At 38.8% G+C, this 14774-nt stretch overlaps 2 protein-coding genes across 2 annotated transcripts; both read right to left on the bottom strand.

The window, feature by feature from the left end:
* Nucleotides 1-398: 398 nt before the first annotated feature.
* On the bottom strand, nt 399-2697 carry LOC133736691 (fructose-bisphosphate aldolase 1, chloroplastic). Its single transcript, XM_062164282.1, has 6 exons — nt 2421-2697; nt 1850-2119; nt 1625-1734; nt 1420-1510; nt 951-1220; nt 399-855 (listed from the first exon to the last, which is right to left on the bottom strand). The coding sequence occupies exons 1-6, from the start codon at nt 2592-2594 to the stop codon at nt 577-579; spliced, it is 1194 nt and encodes a 397-aa protein (XP_062020266.1). The 5' UTR covers nt 2595-2697; the 3' UTR covers nt 399-576.
* Nucleotides 2698-3465: 768 nt separating this feature from the next.
* Nucleotides 3466-9848, bottom strand: LOC133737387 (uncharacterized). The gene is made up of 4 exons (XM_062164952.1): nt 9752-9848; nt 8193-8653; nt 4480-4513; nt 3466-4321 (listed from the first exon to the last, which is right to left on the bottom strand). Exons 1-4 carry the CDS (start codon nt 9759-9761, stop codon nt 3603-3605), a joined length of 1224 nt encoding a protein of 407 aa, XP_062020936.1. The 5' UTR covers nt 9762-9848; the 3' UTR covers nt 3466-3602.
* Nucleotides 9849-14774: the final 4926 nt, after the last annotated feature.

Below are 14774 nucleotides of genomic sequence, written 5' to 3'. Positions count from 1 at the left end.
GACCAAGGCCGCCACCACTTCCACCACCAAAGACACTTGATCGGACAAACACGTCAATCGTAACACTGTGGCTCAATGCCGATCACAGTAGCAAAAACCATAAACCATAAGGGCTAGAAACCCCAAAAGTGAAACACTAGAACTTAAGATAAACGAGAACCACGGGAAGAAAGAGAAACGAGGCCCTAGTGCTAGCTCAACCCAAAATCCACTATCTAAAATCATGGGGGAATCTGCTTGCCAAGCAAACCATCGCTGGTCCCAAGGGACCAAACACAGTTATCTTACACCTAATCATTTTAATTTCCGGTGAATATTAATCGTTAGAGAAGCTTTGGGTTCAGAATTCAGACTTTAAGCATTTAAATATATGATTAGGAAATAAACACTAGCTAAACTCATCATCAAGAAGCTTATTAAGTTGCTTGAAGTACATGAAATGATCATGAACAAAAATAGTCTTTCATGGGCTATAAACCGATACACACATTTAACAGAACCTAGTCTTCATTCCTCCAACATCGTGATAATCTTTACTGTCGGTTGTTCATCATCTATAGCATTGGCACCAACGATCTAGTACACGTAGCCCTTGACGAACAATTCTTTCTTGGCCTCCTCTGATTCTCCTTCTCCGGTGTACTTTCCGAGCTGAGCAAGAGAGTTGGCCTTGGCACGGATAAGTAGTGCCTCCTGAGCGGCCTTCACGTTCTCTGGTCGGCCTCCCCATGTCTTCAGGCAAGTGTTCTGGAGAGCTCTGGCATAGGAGAATGACACATGCCACGGGTTTGGTGATTGGTTCATTGCATTCAAGTTCAGGGTTGCCTCAACCTCAGATTGTCCACCAGACAAAAACTGCTCAACAAAACACAGTCCCAAGATATTAGCACACGAAACATAAAAGTTTGAAAAACACGTGTTAATTTTTGGGGAGTTTTTGTGAGACTTGCCATGATTCCAGGGACTGCTGGGGGGATTCTCCTGTGGAGGAGCTTGAGGGTGTAGTCGGCAACCTGTTCCGGGGTGGCTCTTTCCTTGCACTCAGCTCCAGGAGTAACCATACTAGGCTTGAGGAGGATACCCTCAAACAAGACATTGTTCTGGGCAAGGTAGAAGAAAACCTCAGCCCACACTGCTTTAGCAACTTCGAAGGTCCTGTCAATGCCGTGCTCACCATCAAGCAAGATCTCTGGCTCTACGATTGGGACCAATCCACTTTCCTATAGAATCAATAAGCCAACCTTTCTCAATCAGGAACATATCCTAACTAGACAGAAATATCAAGCAATCTGATAGAGTAATTAATCAATAAATTTTCAAAACTGTTGTCAAAAATAATTATTGACTGCCAACCAATTCAAGAAAACATGTACAACATCAAGTAATGTTCTCTTGCGACACAACTAGCATTTCTCTTACTTGAGAAATGGCAGCGTAGCGAGCGAGACCCCAGGCTGCTTCCTTTACTGCAAGAGCGGATGGACCATTGGGAATGCTCACAACAGTACGCCTAGTTCATCAAAGTATACCAATTATGTTATAGCTAGCTTTATCTCAATCATGAGCTCACAAATTATGGTATGGCCAAAAACATATGGTGAAATTGTTGAGATTTGATCCATACCATTTGGCGAAACGAGCTCCCTGTTGGTAGTAAGCAGCTGTGCGAGAAGCAAGTCCATCAAGACCTTGGCACCATGACTCATTGTTGGAACCAGCGAGGGGCACCAAACCCTGTTGTTATCAACATCATTATCTTATCAGCATATGCAGCTATCATGAGATTAAATTTTGCTTGCAGCTAGCTTACTTAATTACAGTACGTAGATATTTTATTACAGTGGCTCACCTTGTCAACTTTGATCCCAGGGACGATGCCTTGCTCAATGAGCACATCCACAATCTTCTTACCATCAACAGTGGATTGGTAGAGAGTCTCCTCGAAAAGAATGGCACCAGAGACGTAATTGCCAAGGCCAGGGACTGACACAAGGAGGGTACGGTAGGCTTGGCGGTTAGCCTCAGTGTTCTCTAGCCCAATTGAAGCCAGACGCTTGCCACAGGTTGCATTGGATTCATCCATGGCCAAAATTCCACGGCCGGGGGATGCAACAGTTTTCTAAACCAACCAAAAACAAGCAAACATCAATTCAAATCCTAACAGAGCTTGTGTCTCGTTTATTATCATAGCATTATCGATAAGTACATGTCTAATCTTTATTCACTGTCTAGAGCATGTTTAGTTAATAATCACTCGTCAAACAGCTTGACATGTTATGTTATGTTGTAAGTTTACTATATGGTCAGGAATATATATAAGTTTGTATAAGCTAAGAGCAAGACATAAAGACATGCATATCTTTTGGAAAGCAATAATATATGTTACATAATGAGTTGAAATGTTTTAAAAGAAAACATACAGCGGTCTTGACAAGTTCATCAGCATATGAAGCACGAATGGTAAGACCAGATGTGGCGGTAGGGTGGCATCGGACGACGGATGAGACAGAAGGCTGGCGGAGGAGGGTCTGGCCTTTCACCCACTCAGATTTGTCAAGAACTGGAGAAGACTTGAGTAGAGACGCAGATGCCATTGCTTGCTGCAGTGTAACTTAGCAGCGCTTTGAGAGTGCAGTTACAAAATATAATCTTATCTCCTGCAAAGCTCTCTTGTGCTCTTTGCCACACATGCACTCAATCTCCTGTATTTATAACTGTCCTATGTATTATCAAAGATGTCCAATTTGAGGCTGTTATGTGATGGCCAATTCCAGTCCGCCATTTGGATGATAACTTGCTGACTTGGCATCTGCATACGTGGTTCAGACATGAGGGTTTTTGCTCACCTTGTAAAAAGGGTGGATTATTGTCTAGAAAAACCCATGATATTGTTTCTCTTCTGTTTAGCAAAGAGACAAGTGAATGACGCTTGCAATGGGAAAAGGTCCAAAATAGACTTGGCATAAGAGATTCCTCTCCAAATTGGCAAGTGAATATGAGGTTGGTATATCATCTCTCTTGCTTGTTTGTTCCCTTCTTAGTGACTAATGGCTCTAGTTTGATTAGACTGCTATATTAACGTGGACGGTACATAACATCCCACATCGTTCTTTGACGTGATCGTGCTCGTGATTTTCCTTGCTACCTAGCTCCAATCTACTGGTCCTCACCAAGTACCTCATTCATAGCTGATTTGCAATGCCAATGAGTGGTTAAGACCCTTCTAAAACTGACTTGCACAAAGCCACAAACAACCATTCTACTTGCTTCCATGAGACCTTTTGGCCAGATGTTGAACCATACATGCTGTATTAGAGATACCCCCACCTAAGAATTCATCTTCCATGAATGAGAATATTATCAATCTGCCGCATTCCAATAGTGAAACATAATGTGACAAAGGCATAAATGGAACTTCCAGAACTGCATTGGTAAAGTATTTGGTAATTCAATCATGAAACTCCGTTGATCTATAAACTGTTGGCTGAACTATACTGAATTAGGCCCCATCTATGTTCAGTGAAAATGTGCAACAGGAATCTAACTGTCACGAGCACATCAACAATAATGAAAATACAAATCTAAACCAAACAATTAACTGTTCAACTGAAAATTTGATTCAAAGAAAGGTCGGCAATCCCAGCAATCAGATCATCAACTGAAGTTTCTTCCAAATTTTTATGTGCATCGGAATCAGCAAAACTTGATGGTAAGGATTGAGGCAATACTTCTTCAAGGGCGTTGTTCAACTGCTTAACAAGTTCATCTTCTTCTTCTGGAACTTCCAAATTCCAAACCCTGAATATATCCTCAGTTGAAGGCTCGATCTCAGCTGCCCAAGAATCCTTATTGACTCCTAACTCAAGGTTTTCAGTCACTCCCAACTCATCCTTGTAACCAGGCAAGAAGGGATTTCCCTCAAAAGTAAATGACTGCAAATCATAGGCCTTCTTGCTAATTGGAATATCGTCATTGGTTTGAACATCATCATCTAATGTCTCCAATTCTTCCCTAATAGAGAAGCGATTTGGTTCTGTCTCCTCACTAGAAGGATGAATCTCAATGTCTGTTTCCCCATGTAATTCATTACTTATCCCTGAAGAAGAGCCGAGTGATTCAGGATGAGAATCGAGGATTTCTACTAGTGCAGCTTTCAGAGAATTCCAGTTATCATCTGAAATATCAGATTCCTTAATCAGGCAGGAATCAACCCAAGCAATGTCTTCTGGAGAACCTACCTTGCCTTTCTGAGTAGACTCGAGGGAATCTTTAATGAGAGAAGGAATAGTGTTTTCCATAACTTCATCTCCAGTGTCCATAGCTACAAATATGTGAGGAACAATGTCAGTGGAAATAAGTACAAGTCATACTAGATTGTTGTAAATGCAAAACAATGATCATATATATTAGATGTTCAAAAACAAGTTTTCATCATCCTGTTCCATTCTGTCACAAAAGTTTAGACCAATACATATATACCAAAGGCAACATACGAAGCTTCTCGTGCATAATTCTGAGTGAAAACAAGAACCAGTGACAATCAATTTGGACAAATTTCAGTGTGATGACCTGATCTATCTAAGACCCTTTTGAACTGTCACTCCAATACCGACCAGATTGCTTCGCACATAGTTTTTACATATTCAAGTATTAACCAAAGCTAAAACATAAAGACCAGAAGCTGATACAACAGCCAAGCAATGCATACAATGGAATGCTGGGGCACTTGGCCAAACATGTTGATTGGAAAAGAGTACCTTTTGAGTCATATTGGAGCGTTAATAGATTCAATAGAAACCTCCAGCAAGCTAATTTCGAACTAAATATGCCGAGAGGAGTAATGGAAGAGGTATTCAACTTAGTTAATATTCTAACACCAATCATTTACTCATGCTTCAGAAGGACTGTCTAGGTTGAGGGCAAGATACATCAAGTGAATACACTCAGATCAACCGTAAAAGTCCCCAACTTTCCAACATAATCAGCAAAACAACTCGATTATCTAAAGAAAGTCATGACTGGAGAAATGCTCATATATCAAATCTCCAACTCTCCCAATTGGAACAATATCCCTGTTTCTCATAAGCTTCAACAACAATGCTTGTATTGAAACAAAGAAGACTGATATCCAAGTAGATCATTCAAATTTCAACAAATGCAATCATACATACATACAAGTAATGACCATTTGACTCTTTTTGCTTATATAAATTTTGGGCTACTGTTCTTTGCAGGAGAATTATTGATCTTTCGAATTAACCAATCCTCAGTCCTCATTTCAGACTCAAACGCAGACAATAGAGATCGTACAAACTGTTCCGAATTTAAAATGGTAAAACCCTAAACCCTTATGGGGGGAAGTTGCAGGAATATGAAAACTAAACAAAGAAAGAGATGAAGAGAGCTTTTGGGGACGAAAAGCTTAAGCGTACCTTCTGCCATTGGAGACCCTAATTCGGAGCTACAATTTTGGGGAAGAAGAAGACGGAATCTTTGGGAAGGAGAAGAATCTGTAAATTTTTCTTATGAAGAATTGAAAATTCAGGAACTGATAAAGTAATTTATCTTGGGCTCTGTTCACTGTAAACGACCCCGTTTTACTCATCTCCTCTGCGACAAAAGCACTACGTTTTACTGGTCTTCCGTACTCTTTTTTTTTTTTCTTTCTTTCTTTCTTGCTTTCTTTAAAGGAACGTGGGTCTCATCTATTAAAGAGAGAGTGAAAGTAGATAACGTCACACAATGAGTCATTCATTCATATTTTGGTTACGTTAAAATTGAGTCATGTCTAGAAAATTCTAAAGGAATCTAACGTAACATCACCATGAGAATAGGCTCAAACTAACCAGTAACATGACACTAGTAAGAAGAGTTCCAAAACAAATCAAGCACAAGCCCTAATTTATTCATGTTTCTAAAAAACCTCATTGTTTGGATATGAATTTAGCAACTCCCGTGTACGGCCATTTTAAGAGTTGACCAAAGAGACGTTGGGTCATACGCCCGAGATGAAGGTGTCGCTCGACCGAGATAATAGCTTTTGAGTCATACGACTGAGAACAATGTGTCATTCGGTCACTCGGCCAAGGTTTAAGATTTTGGGTTGGACGACCCAAATATCAGTGAAGCGGATCATACAGCCATGTATTTGGATAATCCAAGTTCAAATGGGTGAATGCATAAACGGGCTGAGAGAATGACTAAGAGTGTTCCGCCAAACCCAAATAATAATTTCGGTCGAGGAGTCCGTTCGAGGAAGGAATCCTCACAAGCATAGAGTTCGAGTCAATTAAGGATTTCAATTGTGAATATTCCGAATATCGGCCAAATCATGACATTTAGGAACGAATCAATTCGAAAAGAAAGATGAATCCTACTTAGATTCCATGTCTTGGAGTGCAAGTTAGCCTAGATTTTGATCTGTATATACAAGAGCTTTAAACTCATTGTAAATGGTAGGGCTGGGCGGTTTGACCCGAGAGACCGAGAAACCGGGTTGATCCGGACCGAAACCGACCCGAATGGTCGGTTTTGAAAACAGAAATCCTCGGTTCGGGCTAAACCGAACCGATTAAAATGTCTTCCGGTTCGGTCTCGGTTTCAGTATTTGCAGAACCGGTTAGAACCGATCCGGACCGATAATTGTACATGTATATGATTTTCTGCATTTGTATATGTTAGAACCGATCCGGACTAGTTAGAACTAATAATGCTGCACTGAGTTTTTGCTGCATTTCTGTGTTAGATCAAAAAATAAAAATAAATTTAATCAAACCGAGCCCTGCAGCCCTAAGGCCGAAGGCCATCTTTGACTTTTATATATATTATATATGTATATTCTTATGGGAAATCCAATAGGAAAAGCCCATCAAAGCCCCCAAAGCTCACATCTTAACTTGTCATCCATCCACTTGTTTGGAAGGATGGAGTCTTATAAAGGCTATAAACCTTAAAACTTTCTTCTATGTGGGACTTTAACAAGTTCCTACATTCTGCATTTCTGCTTTACTGCATTTCTGCATTACTGCATTACTGCATTTCTGTTACAGTTTTACTGTATTACTGCATTTCTGCTTTACTGCATTTCTGTTTTACTGCATTAATGCATTACTGCATTTCTGTTACAGTTTTGCTGCGTTTCTGCGTTTCTGCATTACAGTTTTTCTGCATTTCTGCATTCTCTGCTTTACATTACAGATTTTCTGCATTTCTGCATTTTCTGCCCTGCAGATTTGCTGCATTTCTGCATTTTCTACTTGCTTTACAGTTTCTGCATTCCTGCCAGATTTCTTGGCCCGAAAAACCGACAGACCGAACCGATTTTTTCGGGTCGGTTTTGTCATCGGTCTCAGCATTTTGCAAAAACCGATCCGGACCGAACCGACACTGTCGGTTTCGGACTCGGTTTTCAAATTTTTCGGACCGGACCGATCCGAACCCAGCCCTAGTAAAGGGTACCACACAAACAAATCAATATACAAAACTTTACTCAATTATATTCTCTCATAGGTACTTTGCTTGCAATCTTACTTTCATAAATTTGATTCATTTCTAGCATTTTACTTTTATTTCTGCACTTTACATTCAAGCATTTTACTTTCTTGTTCATTTATTTTATATGCACTTTAATTTCCGCACTTAGGAGTATTTCGTAACTTATTAGAAATCTTCGTCCATCGATCTCCTTTAGGTCCGAATTAGATCGATGCGATTCACTGTTCACACACACATCACTTCACAATGCTTTGAAAATCGAGTCCACTTCACTTTCGTCTTTACCGTGATTTGCGAGTATCTTCACCCGATAGACCTCTCACTTGTCACCTAAACCTTCAAGTTCACTCAAGAAGAAAACGTGATAGAATATCCTGGTCAAGATTAACGCCTAATCAGAGTCCTTGCAACAGAGGTATTAGAACCTCGCGGCCGAGACGGTTTCTTCCTCGGCCTATAATCATTTGATAGAAGTCAGAAACAAGCATAATTCATAACAAACCTCGCTTGCCTATCTAGCCGTGAGTTGGGACGCCCGCGCAATCTAGAAGGACGATTCAACCGCAAGCCCCTCAGCCCTTATTTCTGCCATGACGAATTTGGGGCAAACATCTTTTGACACGCCTAATGAGACCTAAACACTAAGGCATCATTCTTTGAATGCACTAGAACCCATACTTAGTATATGAAGGAAATACTTGCCTTGAGTGCAACCAAATCGGCCATACATCGGCCAAGTGTCCGAAAAGAAAGTTTACAAAAGTAAATGACTGCAAATCATAAGCATTCTTGCTAATTGGCATATCGTCATTGGTTTGAACATCATCATCTAATGAATCCAATTCTTCCCTAATAGAGAAGCGATTTGGTTCTGTCTCCTCACTAGAAGGATGAATCTCAATGTCTGTTTCCCCATGTAATTCATCACTTATCCCTGAAGAAGAGCCGAGTGATTCAGGATGAGAATCGAGGATTTCTACTAGTGCAGCTTTCAGAGAATTCCAGTTATCATCTGAAATATCAGATTCCTTAATCAGGCAGGAATCAACCCAAGAAATGTCTTCTGGAGAACCAACCTTGCCTTTCTGAGTAGACTCGAGGGAATCTTTAATGAGAGAAGGAATAGTGTATTCCATAACTGCATCTCCAGTGTCCATAGCTACAAATATGTGAGGAACAATGTCAGTGGAAATAAGTACAAGTCATACTTGATTGTTGTAAATGCAAAACAATGGTCATATATATTAGATGTTCAAAAACAAGTTTTCATCTTCCTGTTCCATTATGTCACGAAAGTTTAGACCAATACATATATACCAAAGGCAACAGACGAAGCTTCTCGTGCATAATTCTGAGTGAAAACAAGAACCAGTGACAATCAATTTGGACAAATTTCAGTGTGATGACCTGATCTATCTAAGACCCTTTTGAACCGTCACTCCAATACCGACCAGATAGCTTCGCACATAGTTTTTACATATTCAAGTATTAACCAAAACTAAAACATAAAGACCAGAAGCTGATACAACAGCTAAGCAATGCATACAATGGAATGCTGGGGCACTTGGCCAAACATGTTGATTGGAAAAGGGTATCTTTTCAGTCATATTGGAGCGTTAATACTTAATAGATTCAATAGAAACCTCAGGTAAGCTAATTTCGAACTATATGTGCCGAGAGGAGTAATGGAAGAGGTATTCAACTTTCTTAATATTCTAACACCAGTCATATTTACTCATGCTTCAAGAACTGTCTAGATTGAGGGCAGCATACATCAAGTGGATACACTCGGATCAACCGTAAAAGTCCCTAACTTTCCAACTTAATCAGCAAAACAACTCGATTATCTAAAGAAAGTCATGACTGGATAAATGCTCATTTATCAAATCTCCAACTATCCCAATTGGAAGACTAGTCCTGTTTCTCATAAGCTTCAACAACAATACTTGTATCGCAGCAAAGAAGTAAATCATTCAACAAATGCAATCATTATACACATACAAGTAATGACCATTTGACTCTTTTTGCTTATATATATTGGGCTACTGTTCTTTGCAGCAGAATTAATGATTCTTCAAATTAACCAATACTTAGTCCTCGTTTCAGACTCAAACGTAGACAAAAGCGATCACACAAACTGTTTCGAATTTTAAATGGTAAACCCTAAACCCCATTATGATGGAAAATTGCAGGAATATGAAATTATATAAAGAAAAAGATGAAGAGAGCTTTTGGGGGACAAAAAGCGTAAGCGTACCTTCTGCCATTGGAGACCCTAATTCGGAGCTACAATTTTGAGGAAGAAGAAGACGAAATCTTTGGGAAGAAGAAAAATCAAGAAAGCACTGAGCCTGAGGGGGGGGGGGGGGGGTAACGAGGTCTAAACGTAAATTTTTCTTATGAAGAATTGAAAATTCAGAAACAGATTTATTTTGGGCTCTCTTCAGTGCAAACGACTACGTTTTACTCGTCTCCTGATTATAAAAGAAAAAAAATGGTTAAGGAGTGCGGGTGAAATGAAAATAGATAATGTTACACAACAACTCATCAACATTTGAGTTACGACAAGATGCAGCCATGTCTAGTAAAAACTACTACTATAATACAACTCAAGAATTAATCCTAATTTATTCATGTTTCTAAAAGAACCCGTACTCTTTGAGATCTCAGAAGTAAAATGACTATTATACCCTCGCTTTCTTTATTTATGATTCTAGTTGGACCTCCAAATTTGATATTTGGACCTCCAACTGTTTTCAATTATTGATAGACTTTGTCAAGTTATATGAAAAGACAAATAAGGACAAAGAGAGAAAAATGGAAAGATAAATAAATAAATATTCTTCATACCTCCTCCAACCAAATATAACATTCAATTAAATTGGTTTTTTTTTTCTTTCTGAAATTTCCTTAAATATGCCTATATAGTTTTGTAATTTACCCAAAACAATTAAGTTAAAATAATAATTTCTATATATGGCCCAACATTTAATACAAAAGTAAAACAATCTGATTTGGAATTTTCTTAAACTAAATTAATTGAATATTATGATATAGTTATTACTTGATCTTCCAACCAAAAACCCTTGAAATTCTTCTTTTAGCAAATTCAAAGGGATTCCAACAACATATCAAGATCGAGAACCAACCCTCTGATTAATTTTGGTGGAGGAGAGACATACTCATAAGAGAGCAATATCATGTGATTTTGATGCATTCTTCTTCTCGTGGTTGAAGATAGATATAAAAAGTAGAGTAACAGATTATTGTATCTCATGTTCAAGGGTGATTTGGTAAAATTAAGGAAGTCTACTTAACTTTTCAAGTATTCTAAAAAATAAATTAGAGGTGTACTAAGTAAAGGAGGTCTAAATAGCAAATTTTGAGGTCCAACTAGAAACACTTTTTTTTTTCTCTCTTTTTTATTTTTAAATTCTCTCTCTCTCTCTCTCTCTCTCTCTCTCTCTCTCTCTCTCTCTCTCTCTCTCTCTCTCTCTCTCTCTCTCTCTCTCTCTCTCTCTCTCTCTCTCTCTCTCTCTCTCTTGAAATACAAAGGGTTTAGTTTTCTTCCAAATCAAGATCAAGAACCAGAGAGCGTTACATACACAAACTCAATACAAAAATCCAAAGCGCAGAACCAAAAACCCATCAATCATTGTCCGAAATTTCTCATACCCAGTAAGCGAAAATGAGTGTTCTTGAATACCTAGATGTCATTAACGTCCAGGAGCTTCAGGTCTGGAACAACACCACGTCGCCTTCGACGACAATGAAGGCTCTGAATTCTCCTGGTCTTTCGAATCCGATTGCAGCAAAGAGAATCTGAGTCCCGTTCCGAAAACCTCTCTTTTCGCAGTGTCTACGATGCCATTTAAGCCACTGAACGGAAATTTGCGGCGGCTATCGGTGGCACCGAAGAAGATGGGGTTTGAGGTTGAAGAAGAGAAAGGTCGAGACCTGGGGAAGATCAATTCGGAGATTGAGGAAATTGAGAAGGAGATAAGCCGATTGAATTCGAGGCTGGAATTACGGAAACTAGAGAAGGCCCATAAGGTGGTGGAGAAGCGCGGCAGAGTTGTGGCGGCGAAGTTCATGGAGCCTTCGTGGTAGAGTGTGAAGAATTTCAATGGGTTGAGAAAGATTGAGGAGCCTTTGAATTTGAGCGGCAGACAGAGGTTAATCGAAGAGGTATGAGTTTGGGGCCGTCGGAGATTATCGCCAATGCCAGGTTCCGACGACTAAGCAAGCTTGAGATAACCCCTGTTCAGAAAATACAGGATCGCCAGAAATCTTGCTTCTTGAAGCTTCAGAACATTGATGAACTGAGTGTTACTAAAGACCCTGGCAAAAGCATGAGTCGTAGCCTGAAATCGAGGAAGACTGCGTTGAGAGAGAGAGATAGGGATGGCAATGGAGCGGATTGGGGATGGGGATCATAATACTATCCCCATCCCCGGGATCATTCTCTACCCCCATCCCCGCCCCAATCCCCAATAAAAATATATTGGGGATTCCCCATCCCCACTGGAGACTAAGCCTCCAAACTCGCCCCAAATCCCCAATAAGAATTTAATAAATAAAATAATTTTTTCTCATTTTGCCTTTTTTAAAATCAAAATCAAAATCTACAACAAATAAATTTAAAACATGATTAAGGGGGGGTGTATTGTATATGGAATTAGTGGAACTTTTTAAGAAATCTATGGAATTTAAAAGTCTGGGTGTATTCAATATAGAGTTTCAGCAGTCCATGAAAGTCTTGGGGTATTCGATTAGAATTTTTAAAGACTTTATGAATTCCACCAAAATCTAGGGGTATTCAATTAAGACTTTTAAAAATGAATAAAAGTTCAGAGGGTATTCAAAATTTCATTCATACTTATGGAATTAGAAAATGAAGGATAATCATGGACTTTGTAGTGTTAACTATACATACCAAATTTCAATAATTTTCTAGCCACAAGACCAAAGATTTGAAAAAGTCTATCAAAGACTTTTTTTTTTTTATCTATCAAAGTTTTCTCTCTGCGTGCAAAGAGGTTGGTTATCTATCGTCTCTCTTTCTTGTTTCTTCTTATCTTTTCTCTAATCTTTCATGATATCAATATTTTTTGATACCTAACATGTTCATTGTAATTGTTGAATGTGATTTTTTGTTCAATTGTGATACTTGGAACCCTAATAGCAATAAAAAATGATTTATGAAACCCTAAGACCCAAATATTGTGGTCTACCCCTAAAACTTTGAATAGTGTTGCTATGAAATACTAGGTTTTGTCTTATTAATTCATTATTCTCATCGATTTGAATTTATATCATTGTTCAAGGAAAGCTTGAACAATTGAATTTCGATTGATTGATTATAGATCAAGACATTGATCAATATTTTTATGATATATGTTAATAGGTGAAAACAAAATTGATCAGAATATTTAACCATAAGCATCAAGTGATCTATATTGTATCTTTAAGTTGATTGGGAGATTAGAAATGAGAACAAACTAGCTAGATAGAGTAATAATCATTCATTGGAGTCAAGTTCTACTAGAAGATACTCGACCATTGAATAGGCAACGAGTTATTATCTTGTTTTGCATTTGGATTGCATTGGTTGTGTTCTTTGTTTTTTTTTATTTACTAGAAAATCTATAGAAGTCATTCATAATAAAATATATGGATTTTCAAGAATGAATAAAAAGTGTGTTGCTAAAATCAATGGTTTTAAGAAATCAATAGCAGTCTATCAACTTTTTAGAATCTGTGGACTTTTCAAAAGGTCTGTCAATTAAAAAAAGTCTGCACAAATCTAAATACAATACACCCCTCTAAATTCATAAATCATAATTCAGTGAGTGCAAAAGTCAAAACACCATTAAAGCAAAAGCGTAGCCATTAAAGTAAAGTAGTAAATGTATATATTAGTGATTTATATTATAAAAAATAAATTAATATATATAAGTTAAATATATGTATATATTATTGGGGCGAGTTTGGAGATGGGGATCACAATATCATCCCCGACCCATCCCCAATGTTGAATAGCTGGGATTGGGGATCCCCATCCCCATTCCCCATTTGTCCCAGAATTCTCCCCCATTAAGGGCGGGTATCCAATGGAGCTCCGCTCCGCTGGGGATTTTTGTCATCCCTAGAGAGAGAGAGGGAGAACCAGAAAAAAAAAAACAAAAAAAGAGAGAGAAAAAAAAAATTATATATATATACAGCAAGGTTCCAAAGAGGACGTCCTTGCTATAGTTAAGTTGCGGATGGGTCAAGCACAGCCGTCCATTGCTTTAAATGAAAACCAACGGCTCAGATGCAAAGTCTCCAGAAACCATCGCGGGTCGAAGCCTAAAGCCTCAAACCCACTGTAGAGTCTCCACTGTTTTGTCGATGCAACCAAAGCTCTGGTTCTCTTTCTCCACCCAAACTCCAGGTCTTCTCATCTCCACGACAAGAAACTCATCTCAGGTTGCACGAACCCAAAACCATTAACATGGCCGGAGTGATTCCACCGGCGACGCCTGATATTAGTCCCCGCCGAACCTCGTCATCTCCTTAGTCCTCCTCACTGCTGCTGTTTGGGTTCGAGGATGACGCGGTCAACAGAGCTCATCACCGGTGAAGACCCCGATGAAGGTTCCCAAGTGGCCGTATAAGGTAAAGCTTTGAGTTTTCTGGGATTACTGAAGATTTGGGATTACTGATTTTGGGATTACTGATTTTGTTTTTGGGATTACTGATTTTTCTGCAATCATCTACAGGTGACTCCTGTTGATTTTTGTAGAGATTATGTCGGGTTTGCTTTTTGAGATTAATGTGGCTGATGGGTTTTGAGGAATATGTTGTAAAGTTTTGGTCTTTGAATGGGGTGGCATCAATTTAGTTGATAAAAAATAAGAATAATTGGGTTTGTATATGGGTTTGCTGCTTCATGCTCTGTTTGCATGCTTTTATTCTGGGTATCGTTCAATCCCGAACCTATTTGAACGAATCTCCCACCGCCAAAACAAAAGCATTGAAAGAAGATAACTGTTCATATATTGAGCTTTTTCTTTGGTTCGGTTTTAGTGATTGATACTATAATTGTGATTCTTCTGTTCTTTGTGTGCTGAATTTAGCATTTCTTCTATTTTTTCTTTTTGTCCCTGAACTAGGTAGTGGTCAAAAACTCTGCCATGGAAGAAAAGAAAGAAAAAAGCAGTGGTTATCTAAAGTTGGGCTTCCATGGTGCTACCTGCTAAGAGCTTCCAGCAAAATTGGTGAAGGCCTTCAATTTG

This window comes from Rosa rugosa, chromosome 3 (assembly GCF_958449725.1).
Source record: "Rosa rugosa chromosome 3, drRosRugo1.1, whole genome shotgun sequence".
Taxonomy (NCBI): Eukaryota; Viridiplantae; Streptophyta; class Magnoliopsida; order Rosales; family Rosaceae; genus Rosa; species Rosa rugosa.
The sequence above is the reverse complement of the archived record's forward strand: the minus strand, read 5'-3'. Positions and strand labels throughout refer to the sequence as shown.